This window comes from Pseudorca crassidens, chromosome 3 (genome assembly GCF_039906515.1).
Source record: "Pseudorca crassidens isolate mPseCra1 chromosome 3, mPseCra1.hap1, whole genome shotgun sequence".
In the NCBI taxonomy this organism is placed as follows: domain Eukaryota; kingdom Metazoa; phylum Chordata; class Mammalia; order Artiodactyla; family Delphinidae; genus Pseudorca; species Pseudorca crassidens.
In genome coordinates, this window is record NC_090298.1 from 32060999 (window position 1) to 32078919 (window position 17921).

Sequence of the window (17921 nt, forward strand, 5' to 3'; positions counted from 1 at the left end):
GGAAGATCCCACATGGCGCCGTGCAGCTAGGCCCGTGAGCCATGGCCGCTGAGCCTGCGCTCCGCCGCGGGAGAGGCCACAACAGTGAGAGGCCCGCGTACCACAAAAAAAAAAAAAAAGAAAAAAAAAATTGGGCAAAAAACTATTTTCAGAAATCAAAAACTATCAGATAAAGCCACTTACAATTTCTATGAAACAATTAATTCAAATTTTTATTTGAATTTAATAAAACAGTGAAACTTGAAATTATAACGATTTTTAAATGAAATTTACAAAATTAGTATTAAGTAAATATAAAGGAAATAATCAGTAAAAAGAAATCCCTAGAAGCACTTTTCATTAATCGCAAGACATTTTACCACTTCTAAAGTTATTTTTAAGACACTGGTTTATGCAGCAGCTTACCTTTTTCAGTTATGTTAACTAAAAGTGTTGATTCTGATTGACCCAGAGGATTTCGAGCATTCAACGTAAAATTGTATATTTCTTGATTTGGAAGCATTTGAAAGAATAACTGATAGCTTTCATTTGTGGGCAACTCAACTCTTTTAAATCTAACATATTTTCCTGAAAAACTGAATTAAGAGAACATTAAAGAATATTAAAATAATTTCAAAATGGCAAGAGATTTATTGCAGGAAAAGATGAACGGGTAAATTTCTAATAAATGTTTTTTTTAAAAAGTCTGTATTTCTAATTATAGATATACTACAAACTCAGGGAAGAAAATATATACAAGGCAGAAAACAGAAGAAAAAAATCAGCCATTAAGCCCACTACCCAGAGACAGTCTCTGTTCATATTTGAGGATTCTTCCTTCTAGAGACTTTTTTAAAAAGACAAGATATCGAGTCTGCATGTGTTTAAAATGCAGTATTTATAGTATACCCAATTTTCTACAGCATATTTTGTTTTATATTTGTTCCCATAAATGAAACAGAGCATCTTCTTATGTCATTTAATATCCTTCCAAGGTACTCCTCACTGTTCTGACAACCTTTCCCAGAGACCTTTACCTTTCAAATAAAGTGTAACTTGTATTGCGTGGGCCCACCAAGAACGTCGGTCTTCCTGGATTCCAAGTGCATATAATCTCTTTTAAGTCATATGTCTCACAGTTCAGTTTTTGAGGAATATCAGGTGGATCTAATTTAAAAAAAAAAGTAGTTACTTTGATTATGTATATTTTCTCTGAAAACGTTATGTTTCATAAATGTTAATTACATTTTGGACAATTTCCTTAAAAAATCATTTGCTTACATTTTGAATGGTGCAGGAATTACCATTCTTTGTACAGCATGTTGTTTCAGAGTTCATATTACATTAGGAGTGAGGGATTAACATATACTTAAGAGTGACCATTAGCTCATTTGGAAACTCCCCAATAGCAACCTGAAGAGATCAACTATCATGTTTTCCCCTTAAATCCCATTTCAGAGTCCATCAAATCTCTCAAAGGAACCTTTGTCCAACTAGTTAAATCAGAAAAATCTAGAGGTTAATAGTATTATTACCTATCCTCTTTATACTGTGATTTGAAAAGAAGTACCAAATCATAAGTCAGTATAAGCCATGGTACAAGTTTCAGAGTTCTTAAATAAGTTATAAGGACTATTATTTACAAAGTCACTCTTGGTAAAATTCTACATATCCCTATATTCCAAGTGACTACTGATCTTTTGTTGTTTTTCTTCTTTAATGAGACTGTTCTGTTTTTGTAGGGGCAAGACTAGAATAAGAAAAAAAGTTGTTTTGTTTTTGTTTTGTGAGACAGAGTGATAAATAAAAATTCTACAGTCTGACACTGATTATAGAAAGTGATATTTCTGTAATCTTACTTAACCAAGCATATACAGAAACTGATATTTCCTACTGTCATATTTATCCAAACTATCTTCCATGGAGGTAAGTTTTGTTAAACGACTATCTACTCATTGAAAAAGTCTAAAAGATAACTTTATTTTTAAAAACCTGAATTTTTAAAATAGTCCTTAGTTTATCAAATAAGACTTAGAAAATTTCACACTTTCCCCAGAGATAAGCATTACATCCTTCAAGTATCTTAGGTAACATTAAGAGAAGTAATGAGTATTTATAAGAAAGTTTACCAACTGGATAATAAAACTAACACTGACATATTTATTTTGAAAACTGTTTTAAACTTAAGGACAAACTTTTGGTCGTTTTATTAAATTCACATACCCCAAATTTTGAGGATATTTAAAATGCTGATTATTTTAGGATCTGGCAGATATATTAAGTTGAAATACTTAAAATCCAAATAACAGGAGCAAACTAGACAGAAGTAGAAGGAAAAATTGAAGGAGAAAAAAATACGAGAGGGCAGTACTTGAAATATACTGATTTTCTTTTCAAAGAAATCCACTTACAAAAGAATCAATTGAAGCTAGGTAAAAGCTCAGTATAAATCAATTGTCTTTCTATATAGCAGTCTATAGAAAACGCAATTTAAAAACATCAATTTTTAATAGCACCAGAAAACATCAAACACCTAGGAATAAATTTACCAAAAGATATAAAAGACCTCATATCACTAAAATAAATCAAAGAAAATCTAAATAAATGGAAGGCTATACCATGTTCATGGTTTGGAAGACTCAAATTGTAAGAATAAAAATCCTCCTAAATTGATAGATTTAATGTAATATCAATCAAAATCCTGGCACATTTGAATGTGTATGTGTGTATGTAGGGGAAAACTGACAAGCTGATTCTAACATTTTCAGCCTTTTCAGTAAAGAATGGGATAACAGGCTACCCATAAGGGAAAGGAAAGTAAATCTTGATCCCTAACTCACACCACAGTCTGCCCTTGCTGCAAGTTTCTAAAGAGCTCCCTCTGAAGTGAAATGTTACTGTTGCTCCTGAAATGACAAATATTGATCAATATTTCAACCTCCAAATGTTATAAATGAAAGCTAAATTATGAACTAAATAGCACTATGATAAAAGATTAGAACATTGTTAGAAACAATAAAAACAGTGAATATTCTCATCTTCTAAGTTTTAATTTTTTATTTCATTCTTTTAAGTGAGTATCTCACTTTTTGGTATCACTTATCAAGCAGTTTCGCTACACTGGTTCTTTACTTAGACTCCATGATCATTTGTGAGGAATGTTGCACATCACTTCCTAAAATTCCATTTAGGAAAGAAAATTTAATTTTTTAAATTTCTAAAATTTAAATTTGAATATATCCTCACTCTCACTTGAATTCCAAAATGCCTTACTGGAAGGCAAAAAGAGAGTAAGGTTATAGCCATCAAGCTGAGAAGGGCACCTAATCCCCTTCCCTTGGGAATCTATCAGCAACTGAATGTAATTTATCATAAATTTCTATGGAAGTAGAAAAGTGACTGAAAGCGGCTGATCCACAGCATAACTGACAATCGTAAGGAAAAAAAAAGCATAAGAAAAATCACTGAGTGAGCAGAAGAAAATGACAAAATCCATTCACTACATTTCACACATTTTATTCATGAGACCCTTGGACCACTAGAAACTTTAAGTTCTGAATGTGAGCAGGAAGGGAAGCACTGCTGGAGGCAAAGCCATCAGTGCATTATAACATTACAGTTACCACAGGGGAGGGGACAGAAAAACTCTAAATACAAAAGTATCTGTGGGGCTTCCCTGGTGGTGCAGTGGTTGAGAGTCCGCCTGCCAATGCAGGGGACATGGGTTCGTGCCCTGGTCCGGGAAGGTCCCACATGCCGCGGAGCGGCTGGGCCCGTGAGCCACGGCCGCTCACAACGGTGAGAGGCCCGCGTACCGCAAAAAAAAAAAAAAAAAAAAAAGTATCTGTGGATGCACAACACAAGCCATATAGGTAGGGCAGTCCACCCACAGCAACTTTTGGAAACGTCATGGAATGTAGAAGTGACCATGTTAAAAGATGCCCCTGCATTACGGAGAGTACATCAGACACAGAACACAGGGAGAGGGGGACTCTTCCTCCCCCCATGTCCTGCAGCCACCCTCCTCTCATCAGAGAAGTGTAGGTTATGCTTTTGAAAGATTTTGTGTAAAATCATTACAATTTCTTTAATTCAGGTACTTTAAAAAAAGGTATGCTTTAATTAGGTGGGAAATTAATTTATATGAAAAAATTCCTAAATGATGTAGGAGTAAGAAATATTATATACTACCTGCCCTTGACTCAACAAAGCTGTTAACTAAGAATTTAAACTAAAAATTAGTAGATGAATGTTTCAAATCTTTATTACAAAAGCTACAAATTATATAGATACAGGTATGTAGAAAACAAGCTTAGAACTCACCTTAAAACAAGCAAAAATGCTGGTACCCTCATATGTCATTTGCATCAAAGAATAAAAAAATAAGAAAGAAATAAAATCATCCCCCCGAAAAAGCATTAAGGCTTTCAAAGAGGACCAAAACAGATTAATAGGAACTCTTTTCTTAAAAAAAAAATTATATACTTACATCCTGCAAAAATAACTGTTCCAAACATGTTATCTTCTACGGAGAAAACCACATTTGTTCCACTACTTTCGGAAGCAGAAATATTACGGATCTTGATTGCAACATTTTCCCCATCGAGATGGATAAGGGGACAATATGTGCTGCCAATCTGTGCTGATAACACTTTTTCTTGAGTCACACAACATACTGTTATATCTGAGCCTACAAGTAGCACTCTGTCTTGAGGAAAAACCTTAGTCTGAGAATCAGGAGACCCTAGAAAGAGCAAAAGGAATTATAAATACTTTAGAAGTTTTTTACATAAATTAGCCCAGTGTACATAAAACACAGTTAGGTACTTTGTAATTATGGTGGCCCAAAGATAAGGTACGCCCCCCAGGTTTCAAAGGAGCAAGACATACACAAGAAATAAAAATGTGTGTGGTTTTATTTACTTATGACGGGGTGATGGCGGGGGGAGTAGAGGGGACTGCAGGTTGCCGTGTAAGGTCACAGGTTAATATCTAAGAAGTCTAAACGTTCAAATTAAGTGGGTTTATCCACATGTGAAAAATCCATACCAAGAAAAAGGTACACATTAAATAATTCCATTCCTTTGAAATTATTCTATGTATTTAGATCAGATGTCCTAATTTCCATCAGCTTACATGCATGGTTAAATACTCCACATCCTAAAAAGCACTTTCTAAAAAAAATCCCAACTCTGTAGGTTAAAGTCACCCTTTTGTTTTTATTTTCCTAAATAGCCAATTTAAAAATATTACCTTTAGTCTCCTTTCTACCTACTCACTCTTTAATCTACTGCAATCTGGCTTCTACTCTGGCCACTTTACTAAATGGCTCCACGGCCTAACTGCTCAATCCAGTGGCCACGTCTTAGTAATCTTTCCTTCAACTTCCACAGCATCTGGTATGTTGCCTAAAGTCTTCCTTCTCAAAGCTCCCTTCTCTCTTGGCGTGTAGACTACTTACTTTTGCTACTCTTAACCCTCTGGCTGCTGTTTGTTTTGCTGGCCTCATTTTCTTCCATCCTCCCCTCCTCATACAAGCTTCTAAGAGATGTGTCCTTGGTCTTCATGCCCCTTTCCTTGAGTTATGTTAACCTCCAAGATTTAAAAATTTTCCCATCACGTATGTTAACGATTCTCAAGTACACAGTTGACCCTTGAACAACACGGGTTTGAACTGCATGGGTTCACTTACGTGTGGATTTTTTTCAATAGTAAATACTACAGTACTACAGGATTTGCGGTTGGTTGAATCCTCGGATGTGGAACCACACATACGGAGGTTCCACGGGTATGGAGGGCTAACTATAAATTATGTGTGGATTTTCCACTACAGGGAGGGTCGGAGCCCCTGGGGGTTACCCAGTTGTTCAAGGGTCAACTGTATATCTCCAGTTCGAACTAATCACCTGGATGCCGAATTTGTATTCCCAACTGACAATGAGAAATTGCTCCCAGGCACTTCACAGCTACCTCAAGCTCAACACATTAAAATTGAAATTTATCTTTCCCACCTAGTTTGTTCATATAGTTTCTGTCTCATTGGACAGCATCACCAGCTACCCAGCTGCCCAAACTAATAGTCATCTTCGGCTCTATTTCTCCCCTACCAAAAGCATAGTCGCTAATTCTAATTCGGTCTCTTCAGTGTTTTCATACTTCTTCCCTCTTTTCATTTCTAAACCCAGGTGTCCTATTTTATACCTTCACTGTCTTTTGCTGAACTACAAGATTCTCCTTATTAATCTGCCTGCTTCCAGTCCTTCCTCCCTCTGATCCATTTCTCCATATTGTCACTAGAGTAAATAATCTACAATGATTACCAGCCTTTTAAAGCACTTTATTTTATTGTCAACAATTTTCTAGGCCCTCTCTCACACTGCCAACATTATACCTGCCTGAGTTTTATTCAATGTACAGATGATTTTTGATATACCTGCAGATTCACACTGTTAATTTTATTTTATTTTTTTGGCATGCGGGATCTTAGCTCCCCGACCAGGGGTCAAACTTGCGCCCCCTTCATTGCAAGCTCGGAGTCTTAACCACTGGACTGCCAGGCAAGTCCTATACTTGCGGATTCCCATGTTCTCTGCAGTAACTGCAGCTCACAGCAGTCTGCTCTATGGGCAAGAAATTGGGAGCTCTATTTTAAAAATATGGACTTGATCTCATTACCGCCTACATAAAATTTTTAAATGTTCTCCCAATGTCTATTCGAAGTGATTTTTAAACCTGGATGTTTATCTAATCACTCAGTATGTTCTTTAAAAATACAGATTTCTGAAGCCTATCTCAGAGTTTTTGAATCAAAATGTTCTGGGTCAGAAGACTTCGAAGATCCCCCGGTGACCCTCATGCATCCAAATGGGGTTCAGAGAACTAAAACCGTGAGCTAAACCCTACCCTTAAGCAAGACTAATCTAATTCATCTGAAATGAAAATCCTTTAAATATGCACTTACAAGAGATGTTCTTCAGTGGGCTCCAGTCGCTCCACTCTTTGCGACCAGAGAACTGAGGATCATCAATGTAGCATCTAATTCCCACATAGTGAGTGGCGCACTCCAAGGGCATGTCTGAGGTCCAGCTCCAGTGATGAATTGTATCTCTGCCATTCAGGGTTGTATTGTGGGTCACCTACAAAATGAACACAAACACAAAATTCTATTTCCAAGTACTATGTCCTGCTCTCTCTTAGGGTTAAAAAAAACACAACAGACTGTATACAATTACCAGCTAAGTAAATCAAAGCTTTGCTCTTTTGTAAAACTATCTGTTTTCTATAAGGCATAAAAGGAGAGTTGTAGTAACAATAATTATGATTCATTTATGTTTACTTCTTCAACTTTAGGGCCTACTTCATTATTACACAAGATGTTAATAGTCCAAAACGTTCAATACAGTTCATGAGAAAATACACCATTGCCTAAAATGGTCCCATTTTCCATGGACAAAAAACAGTTAATGCTTTTTTTATCTCCAAGGGTTAAAGTCAAAGAGAGGAGAGCATTTCAACAAAATAAACTATTATTTTAGACTGGATTATTTTTTTATATAAGTGTCATATATTTCAAATTTTATTTTTAAATATGCAACTTATAATAATATAGAAAGCTTAATTTCAATTGTGGAAAATGGGCAAGATTTCAACCAAATATATGAGGATATACTAAAAGAGACCTTGGGACTTCTGGTTAAAGACAACAGATTAAATAAATGTACTTCCTTCTCTTTACTTCATGAAATTCCTCTAGAACAAAAGTACAAGATTTTTTTTTTTTTTTAAGGCACAGATGCACAAGGGCAAAAAATTGAAGAAACAATACTGGTAAGATTCTGGACACTGGAAAGCAGATGGGCAATGGTAACTAACTACGCATTCTAAAGGCTGGGGCACTCCTGCCTTCTTCCCTACTCAGCCCCCAGGATACTGATGGCCAGGTACATACTCACCAGGTAAGAGTCTAAGCAAACTTTTCTAAGGAGCATATGAACAGGTCAAGATAAAAACCTAAAATAATATTAAGATTTTTCCAGCTTGACAGCCCATCCTAATCACATACAGTGGTGCCCTAGCCAACAAGTCCCACCCAGGCAAACAAAAGTTCCAATTAGACTTGTTTTATTTTTCAAGAACCACTCACTTAAATATGACCAGCAACCAGATGACCAGAAAGGGGAGAAAAAGTTCTAATGTGAAAGTCAAAGATCAAAACAACAACGAAAAAGCAATGTGAAAAAACAGAATGCACAGAAAAGAAAAAAAATTTTAAATCACTGATAACCTCAAAGATAAGAAGAGATATTGCATCCATGAAACAAGAACATGATAAATTTTTTTAAAAAAAGGACTAAGAAAAGGGATCTCTTGTATACTAAAAAGTATATTAATAGAAATTCAAAAGTGCAAGATAAACTTTAGGAAAAATTGCTCAGAAAATAGAGCAAAATACTGATGGAATGTAAGAATGATAAGATAATTAGAGGAAAGGTCAGAAAGGTACAATTTCTAAAGAACAGAAGTTCTAAGAAAAAAAGGAGAAAAAAGAGATGAGGAAATCAAAGACATAAAATAAGAATTTCCCAAGCTGACAGGCATGTGTTTTCAGACTGAAAGGGGCCTAATGAGTGTACAGCACAACAGATGAAGATAGATCTACAATGAGAAGCAAATGGAACAATGCCTTCAAAATCTTGAGAAAATTTTCCAACCTAGGATCTTTTTACCCAGCTAAACTAGCAATCATGAGTGAATGCAGAATAGACATCTTCAGAAATGTAGTATCTCAATGAATTCATCAAGTAGCATTTTACATTCCCACCAGAAGGGTATGAAAGTTTCAATCCTTCTGCATCTTATCAATATTTGGAATTGACAGTCTTTTAAATTTTCCTGGCAACTAATTTAATTTTTTTTAAATAAAATATATCTGTAAGCTACCACTGCAGTTAGCAGAGAGTATCTACAAAAAATAGCAAATAACTACTAGAATTTATGCTTCCACCAAAATGAGGAAACAAGGAATTCAGGAAAAAGAGGATCCATCATAAGACAACTATAAAAGGAATCCTCTGAATGAGGATGAACCATAGCTTCCTAACAAATGTGTTGAAGAACATAGAGGTTTGTCTTGAATGGGTTATAGGTATACCCAGGTATTAATCTCTTCAAACCAAGGGTTGGCTACTGGGAGTGGAGGCTGCTGGAGCTCCTGAGAAACCTCAGAATACTCAGCTATTTGCCACACTTTGTGCTATACAAATATTTGGCAGCATCCACATGAGCTCTTACATGAAAAGGGTCAGGAAGTAAGTCAGAAGGCCCTCAGAGAGATGTATTCAGAAAGACAAAACTGATGTTTGTTTGAACATTTCGACAGATTTACACAACCTAGAAAGAATTTAGGATTGAATTAATGAAGCAGACAAATAAAAACTGTAAGTACAAGACAATACGAGAAGATGTACAAGAAAAAGGAAAAGAATAGTAAACACTATTTGGTTCAGTTATAAATAGTGTTTACATTACTGTAATCCAAATAATGAATACTGGTCTACCAAAAATTATAACATAATGATATTGGAAAAAAATAAGAAGTGGAGAGAGAGAGCGTGCGTGTGTGTGCACACGCATGTGAGTGCACATACATGCGAGTGCATGTCCCTGGGCTGGGAAGTGAGACAGGACTAAATTCTCATTTTCCATTGTGGGAAATTAATAAAACATTGCTCAAAAAACTAAACAAATAATAACAGCAACATAAGCAGGCTATCTGGAAAAATGGAGACAAATAATAAAAGAATCAGCTAAAAGAATTCCTTGTTTACAAGAGAGAAAAATGAGAGGAGGAGAGAGGGCTGCATAACTCCCAGGCATCATTCACATCCTGGCTTGCGCAGTGCAAAGCTTCCACAGCTGTTTGTGAGGCTGCGGGCAGAAAATGTCAAGTTATAAATGAAACACTATAAATTAAACTTATAAATGAAACTCACATTTATAGTGTTTCATGATCTTTAATGATCTTTAAGCTATTACAAAATAATAGCATTATAACCTGTCATAAAATGACTGATTATAAGCAATTCTACCTTAAATACTAATACTAATAATATAATTATAAATAAAAATGTCATATTTTACTATGGACAGGAGTAACTTTTTAAAATTAATTTGTTCTAGCTCTATTTTTCTTGCCTCTTGCTATTTTTCCCCATAGAAACATTTTTCTCCAAAGATCATATTCCAAAAAGTAGGGAATTACTATCTTGCCATTGCTGTCTTGTTACACATCTCGTGGCAATGAGTTACATGATCTTAGAAGAATATTTCTATTCATTTATGTTTGATTTCACTTACATGTCAAAGAGTATCCCTCTTACTCCAGCATCCCTAAGTCAGTTAAAAAAACAAACAAACCATCTAGCTCCCAAAGGAAGTAATAACAACTAATAGCTGTTTAGTAGCTTTATAAATATCATATCATTTACTACAGCAAATATTAGCACCATTTTACAAATAAGAAAAAGGACGTTTTGAGAAGTCATCCTAAGCCAGTAAGTAGTAACGCAGAATATAAAATGTTAGGCCATAAAAAATGCTACACAATACAATTTTAAATAAGTAATAGTTTTAAGACAATAATGGTAAAGCTATATCAAAGTTAGCTGCAAATCAGACTGACACACAAGAATTGCCATTAAAACTCAAGAAAAGAGAGAGCATTTTTACACTGAGGTAATTAGAATGGGCTTTAAAATAAGGGATAGGATTTGACCTGGGTCTTGAAATGTGTATTCAATTTGTATAGGTGAAAAGGAAAGGGAGGGCATCTTAGATGAAAATAAGTATACTGATTATGTAATACAATACAGATGGTACTGGTTAAGGAAGAGCACAGACTCTGGAATCAACTGTCTGGGTTTGATTCCTGGCTCCTCCACTTAATGTATTCCTGTGACTCTGTATCTTCATCTGTAAAATGGGGGTGATGCTAACAGAGCCTCCCCCAGGGGCCTATTGTGAAGATGCAAACTATTAACATATAGAGAGCTTTCACAATAGTGCCGGAAAGGGGAATGCCAGAAGCATTGGAAACAAGGTAACTACAATTATGGCTGCTACTCTTTCAGGATGTAATACATAGGTTGTCAAAAAGGAAAAATAATACAGTGACTATGAAATACAGAATAATACTATTTATTATCTTTACTATTTTATCTATGTACTTAGGCAAATAAACTGTAAAATCATGGTCTTCTAATTCTTAAGTCTATAACTAGGCATATTTCAAGTGCATTAAAGAGGAAAAGAGTAAAAGGATGAAAGAGGGAATTCCCATGTACTAGCTGTCAATACTTTTCACTGCTATATCTCACTATTCCTTAGATTAATAATAAACTAAAGATGGATCATTAGGAAACTATTCATAAACAAGATTTTAAAATTAGAGGAAAAAAAACCATGTACTATTAAATATAAGAATGTTATTTTGGATTCAGATAAATTCAAACATAGATTTATTCAAACTTACAGATTTATACAAACTTATAGATTTATACTTACAGATTTCTCAACAATTACTATGGCTAAATATGTTGCAAAACATTTATTTTTATGTCTGTGGTGTTAGATAATTTATAGTAATACGTAAATTAAATTATATGTATATTTTTAATTTCATTTATGTAAAAACATGCATATAAAAAAGGTTTGACAGGAATACACAAAGATATTGTTTACTATGTTCAAGTGGCAGAATCATGGATTAATTCTCCCTTAATTTCCTAAACTTCCTATAATGGTTACACATTATTTCATTAATTTAGTGAGTTTTTCAGGCATAGCATACAGTTTTTACTGAACCCCCAAAGGATATCTGATTTACTTCTTTAATAATATAAAGGTTCACTGTTGCCACTTTAAAATTATAAAAAAGTATTCAGTTCTTTAATGTCACAGGAAAAAAGCTATTTTTGTTCAAACTTACTGATTTTACGATTTCCATATTCTTTTTACGTAGAACTTTGATTTCCCAGATGACATTTGAGTGATGTGGAAAAACAGAACCCTTGTCATTCCACTTTAGGTGTAATGTAGAAGTTGAGAAATCAGCAGACAAATCCACGATCTCTGGAACATCTGGAATGAAGGCTTAAAAAAAGGAAACAAAAGATAAAACTTAGTCAAATAAGTAACTACTTTTCATATTATAATCCCATTAATCAACTAATGTTAAACTCTACTTCTTGATCAAAAAACAATTAAGGATTAAATTCTTGCACCTCCTACTGAAAAAAGAGAATAAATATATGTATTTATTTGTATAAGCAGCTCCTAGCTGTTCATCAGCCAAATCTGAGAAAATTATTTACCAGCCCGCTGTTTCAAATCCATAATACATCTTCTAATACAAACAGCAACTGAGTTCCCACAACACTCCAGTGTCACTGGGTCTGAAATCTCCAAGCAGACAACATTGGAGAGAAGTGAAAAAGCTCCCTTTGTATAGATTATGGAGAGCTGGCCTTGGTAAACCTTTCCATCTGTTTTCTCTGCACCCTTCCCCACTCATCTCCAGTCACAGCCTGCATGCTAGGGAAAGTTACCCACTTGAGGATGCAATGAGCTACTACTGGCATAGGCAGCAGTAAACAGCAGCAAGACCGTGGTAGTGACCAAAGCATTGAGTTGAGGAAGCCAACAAGGTTCTAAGAAGTACTTGGCAGGATCTGGGAAGTCCTTCAGAAAGGCTAGTTTGCAGTGGTGTGCAACAGGTCTGCAGGTGATTGAGAAAGAGATAAGGTGATAAAGCAGAAGACAGCTGGAGAAAGCCTGGCTATAGTAATAAGGATGTGGCTCAGGATGCCATATATGGAAAAGAAAGGACAAAATCTAATGGGCATTTCAAAGAAATGACTGGGTCAAAGAAGTGAAGGATTAGTAATAACCAAGACATGAAAACATCTAAGATTTCTTCAAGTCACTAGCCCAGAAAGCAGGAAGAAAGGCAAAAGGAACCAGGGACAATTGTGAAGAGATGTGGGAGTGTGGCCATGGATGACTAAGTGTTGGGGAAAAAAAGACCATCAATGGAGGGGGGACGTGCAGACAGTAAGTGAGAATGGGGACCAATCAGAGAGTGCACACAGACTCAAGAGGAACTCGCTGAGTGCAGCTCAGAAATGAACATAACACACCGACACAAAACAGCCAAAGCTTGTTTGAGAGCTAGTGACAGTCACACCTTCAAGGAGCCAGAGACCCCAGCAAGAATCCCGAGAGGGAATGACATAGAAGCAGAAGGAAACCAGAGAAAATCTGGCATCACTGAAATCAAAAGAAATGGGTTGTCGTCCAGGCCCAGGAAAACAGAGTTCAGAGAGGAAGGCTGAGAAAAGACCACTGGTGGTCTTTTGATGCTGGTGAGGGTACCGTCAATTCCTGAGAAAGAAGGCTGGCAGGGCAGTAGGCTCTGAAGCTGTAGTACAAAAGGTAAAGAGAAAAACCATGCTCAAGGATAGAGCCTCTCACAGGGAGAAACTGGTAAACTTAAAAAAAACAAAACAAAAAGGTAGCCGAAAGAGTAAGGTATTCTTCAAAATCTTCAAGTCTTCCTACCTATAGGGAATGAGTATATTAATGAAAAATGTGGGGATCAGTGGAAAACACACAAGGTATGAGCCTGTTCTGTTCTATGAAATTCAGGCTTTCTGGTATGAAGGGCTCTTTCTTGCCTGTGCTCTCCTCAAATGACAGTAAGGTGAAGGTAAGTTGAAAGAAATCCAGAGTCACAGGCTCTCAGGGCCCGTATCTATCCTAGTGCTGCCCCACGAAGTTCAAGGACCATTAAGTAAAGTCACTTCCAGCACAACTGCGGGAGCTGACAGAGAGAGGGTGGCTGAATGTTCTGAAGAACAAAAATGGCAAAGCAGACCAATATAATATAAATTGTGTGTAATATAACTTAGTCTTGGAACTTAAAAATAAGTTTTTACTAAACTTACTTAAAATGTACTGATCACAGTGCTCTACACTGGGTTTACGTAAAATGTTTAGGGTCACACAGGAAACAGAACATGTGGATTAAAGCCTAAAATATGCAGCAGTCAACAGTTACTCAGCTACATAAGGACAGTGGAGGATGCTTTACACGAGAAGTTTAAGTGGGAAACTGCTTTTAAAAAAGAAGGAGCAAATGAGGAGTAACAAGCTGATTCAGTGCCAGGAGGGACAAGTTCAAGGTGGCAGGGCAACCACACAGAGCAGAGGCTGCCAAGAACACGGATCCTTCAAATGTTCCAAGATGTCACAACGTAGTAACTTAAAATTATTAAACATGAGAGTACTTTATTAAGGCAACACTCATCTATTAAAATGCTTCCCTCCCTGAAAAGTACACATAATTAACATTTTATCTAAATAGCAGTGGGCTATTCTTCAAAACCCAAGTCATACCTGATATTTCCAGCTAAAGACAGTAACAGCCATAATTACAAATGAAAAGATTAAACACAGTTTTTTCACGACTTCATAGTATACTTCTTCACTGTATGCCAGGGAAGTTCCCCTAAGCTCCCACGAACTGTCATCTGCATTTTTCTCCAGCTAAAATACACTTGAGGACAATGTTAGCTTGCTTTCTAGAAACTACAAACTTTGCAGCTAGAAAAAATTTCATCAGTCTTGTTTATTTTTTAAATAAAGCTGGTTTATCTTTACCCATAACCTCCATGCCCCTTCTGCTTTAGAACATCAGAAGATGGGAGCTTTCCCAGCTCTTTTATAGGATCCACGTTATTTATTCTGCCTCATACAGATGCAAATTTTTAGGTTATTTTAAGAAACTTAGAGATTAAAAATCTTACAAAGACTTATTTTTGTGCTTTCCCTTGTCAATTAGAAGCTTATTAGAGGGGACTTTCCCAGTGGCACGGTGGTTAAGAATCCGCCTGCCAATGCAGGGGACATAGGTCCAATCCCTGGTCCGGGAAGATCCCACATGCTGCGGAGCAACTAAGCCCATGCACCACAACTACTGAGCCTGCACTCTAGAGCCCGTGAGCCACAACTACTGAGACCGTGTGTCACAACTACTGAAGTCTGCGTGCTCTAGAAGCCTGCATGCCACAACTACTGAGCCCGCATGCTGCAACTACTGAAGCCTGCGCACCTAGAGCCCGTGCTCCACAACAAGAGAAGCCCATGCACCACAACAAAGAGTAGCCCCCGCTTGCCACAACTAGAGAAAGCCCACGTGCAGCAACAAAGACCCAACACAGCCAAAAATAAATAAAATTTAAAAAAAGAAGCTTATTAGATATATGTATATGTGTTAAACATCTTCTTTGCTTTATACGTATACTTTTGAAAGCATCTTAAGATTTGAAGAAAACTTAATTTCTCATACTTTTATTTAGTAGCAAACTGCCAAAGAACCCAAATCTTCTAATGCACAGCTCCACTATCATTTCACAGCATCTCTTGCATATGACAGGTGTTCAAAGGTTTGCTGATGGACCCACCTCCCTCTCTTATATTCATCTAATTTGCTTTTCATTTTCTTATCAGTATTTTTCTTATTTGAGTAGCAGTAGTAATATCTTAGTGTTGGGATACTGTTAATCTAATATTCAAATCACAATGAGGCCCATTATTATTAAAAATGCTGTCAACAAATTACATGCTATGCAAAAACAGTGAACTATTAATCCAGTAAGTCACCTAGAGTCTGTCCTGATTTGCCTTTCGAATTCTGACACTTATCTTCAAGTAGCTTCCCAGACAGAACCTTCGCAATCCCTACTGAAAAAGCAGACAGCACAAACTGGCTCTCTGACAGAGTCCTGGGGAAATTTTTGAAAATCTGGAATAAAATTAAGTTAGATTCCCTCATACCTTAGTACAAAATAATTCCAGATGGATGAAAGATTTAAGCATGATAACAAAACCAAAAACTCATGAAGAAAAATATCAAGAGATTCTATTATATAAAAATGAAAATCGGTGGTATGAAAAAAACACCACAAAGTTTAAATTTTAAACTTGCAAAAGTATTTGTAGCAAATAGGACAGAAGTAATAACCATACTATACAGAAAGCTCTTGTGAACTAACGAGGAAAAAGATGAATTTCAACATGAGAGAAAATTTACAAAGGATATAAATAGTTCAGAAAAGAATAAAAATGATAATTTTAAAAAGTAATCACAGAAATATAAAAACAACAGCGCTATAATTTGGGGGCCATCAGATTGAAATCGCAAATCTAAGACAGACAGACAATACCCAGTCCTGGCAAGGATGCAGACAAGCAGGCATGTTCTAATATGATGTCTGTGGGAATGCAAAAAGATTCAAAATGTGGGGGGAGCAACTGGTAGCGGACATCAAGAGTCATAAAAAGCGGATGTCTTTAATGTAGCATTCCCAATTCTAGGAAATTTAGCCTAAGAAAATCATCACACAAATTCAGCAACATATATGTGCAAAAAATGTTCATTAAAGCATTGGTAATAATGTTGAAAGACTAGAAATAAAAATCTCAATGTTAATAATCAATGACAATTCCAAACTCCCTAGCTATCCCTCCCCCCACACTTCCCGCCCCCCGCCCCGCCCCGGTTTGAAATTGACAGGTACACACTGCTGTATTTTAAATGGATAACCAACAGTAGGATGACCTACTGTATAGCACAGGGAACTCTGCTCAATATTATGTAACAACCTAAATGGGAAAAGAATTTTTAAAAGAATAGATACATGTATATGTATAACTGAAAAAAAAAAGACATCAATCTAGTTCAATTTTAACAAGGCTTCTATTTAAAATGATGTGGTAATTGATTATAATAAAATAGTATAAGTAAAAAAAATTTTAATAAAATATATAATTTGCTAAAAATAAAATAAAATACAATTTGCTAAAAAAAATCAATGACAAAGTAATTATGGTACCTCCATTCAATGGAATACTAGGCAGCTATAAGTAGATTTATTTACATAATAACTTGAAAATCTATATCTTCTGATAAGCCTATAATAAAGTAATATAAACTTTACTGTTTATACACACACACACACACACACACACACACACACACATAGAGAACACATGTAAGTATTAACAATATTTCTTCCTGGGTATTGGGATCATGGCTGATCTGCACAAAACCATCTCACATGTATCTCACATACAACTACAGAAAGAAAATAACAAACATGGCTCTTCTCTATCTTGAAAACAGCCCTATGTAGCACTTTACCCAGACAATACTTCAGTCAGAAAATGAGACCGGTTCTAAGTTCCTGGACAGCATGCTTTGCTATTATCCTTTCAAAATCTGTGCTATGTCAGACACAGACCACTCCAAACATGCACCTTGCCTGTAAAATTGGAGAGATCACCAAGTTGCTTATATTTTCTTTCCCTTGCTTCAAAATAAGTCATCCTTATAAGACTCACTGTAATATCATTATGATGCCATCCCATAATAGTTGTCAGAAGGCAACAAACCTGCCTACCCCACCATTAAGAGAGTCAAGACCACTGGAGTTCTTAAGGTCTCATTGCATGGCAAAATTTCCATCTCCAAGAGCCTGGATTTATTTCATGCTTCCACCCAGCTTGTAGCATATGTCCTAGGCATTCGGTCAACACATCTATAAAAAATGCCTGCTATGTGCAAGGCACTGGACTAGACACTAGGTGTAGAAGACAAAGTCTCTGCCCTCAGGGAACCTGTTTTCTTGTAGAGGAAATACACAGGAAGCACCTAATTATATAATAAATTATTTATGCAATTGTGAGAAATACCACAAAAAAGAAATACAGACTGCCTAAAGGAATGTTAAGAAAGGAATGGGGTCTCCTCTGGGAGGGGATGGTCAAAGACTATTTCCTAAGGATGGCTGAGGAATTCTGAAAGGCATGCAGGAATCAACGAA

At 36.0% G+C, this 17921-nt stretch overlaps 1 protein-coding gene across 1 annotated transcript in view; it reads right to left on the reverse strand.

Moving 5' to 3' along the window:
- LIFR (LIF receptor subunit alpha) overlaps positions 1 to 17921 on the reverse strand; it is an 87948-nt gene that overhangs the window by 35540 nt on the left and 34487 nt on the right. Inside the window, exons 5-9 of the mRNA XM_067730555.1 lie at positions 11966 to 12129; positions 6941 to 7115; positions 4469 to 4723; positions 1017 to 1146; positions 406 to 575 (exon numbers count right to left, since the gene is read on the reverse strand). Of these exons, the coding sequence (XP_067586656.1) occupies positions 406 to 575; positions 1017 to 1146; positions 4469 to 4723; positions 6941 to 7115; positions 11966 to 12129 (894 nt within the window). The remainder of the gene's footprint in view (positions 1 to 405; positions 576 to 1016; positions 1147 to 4468; positions 4724 to 6940; positions 7116 to 11965; positions 12130 to 17921) is intronic.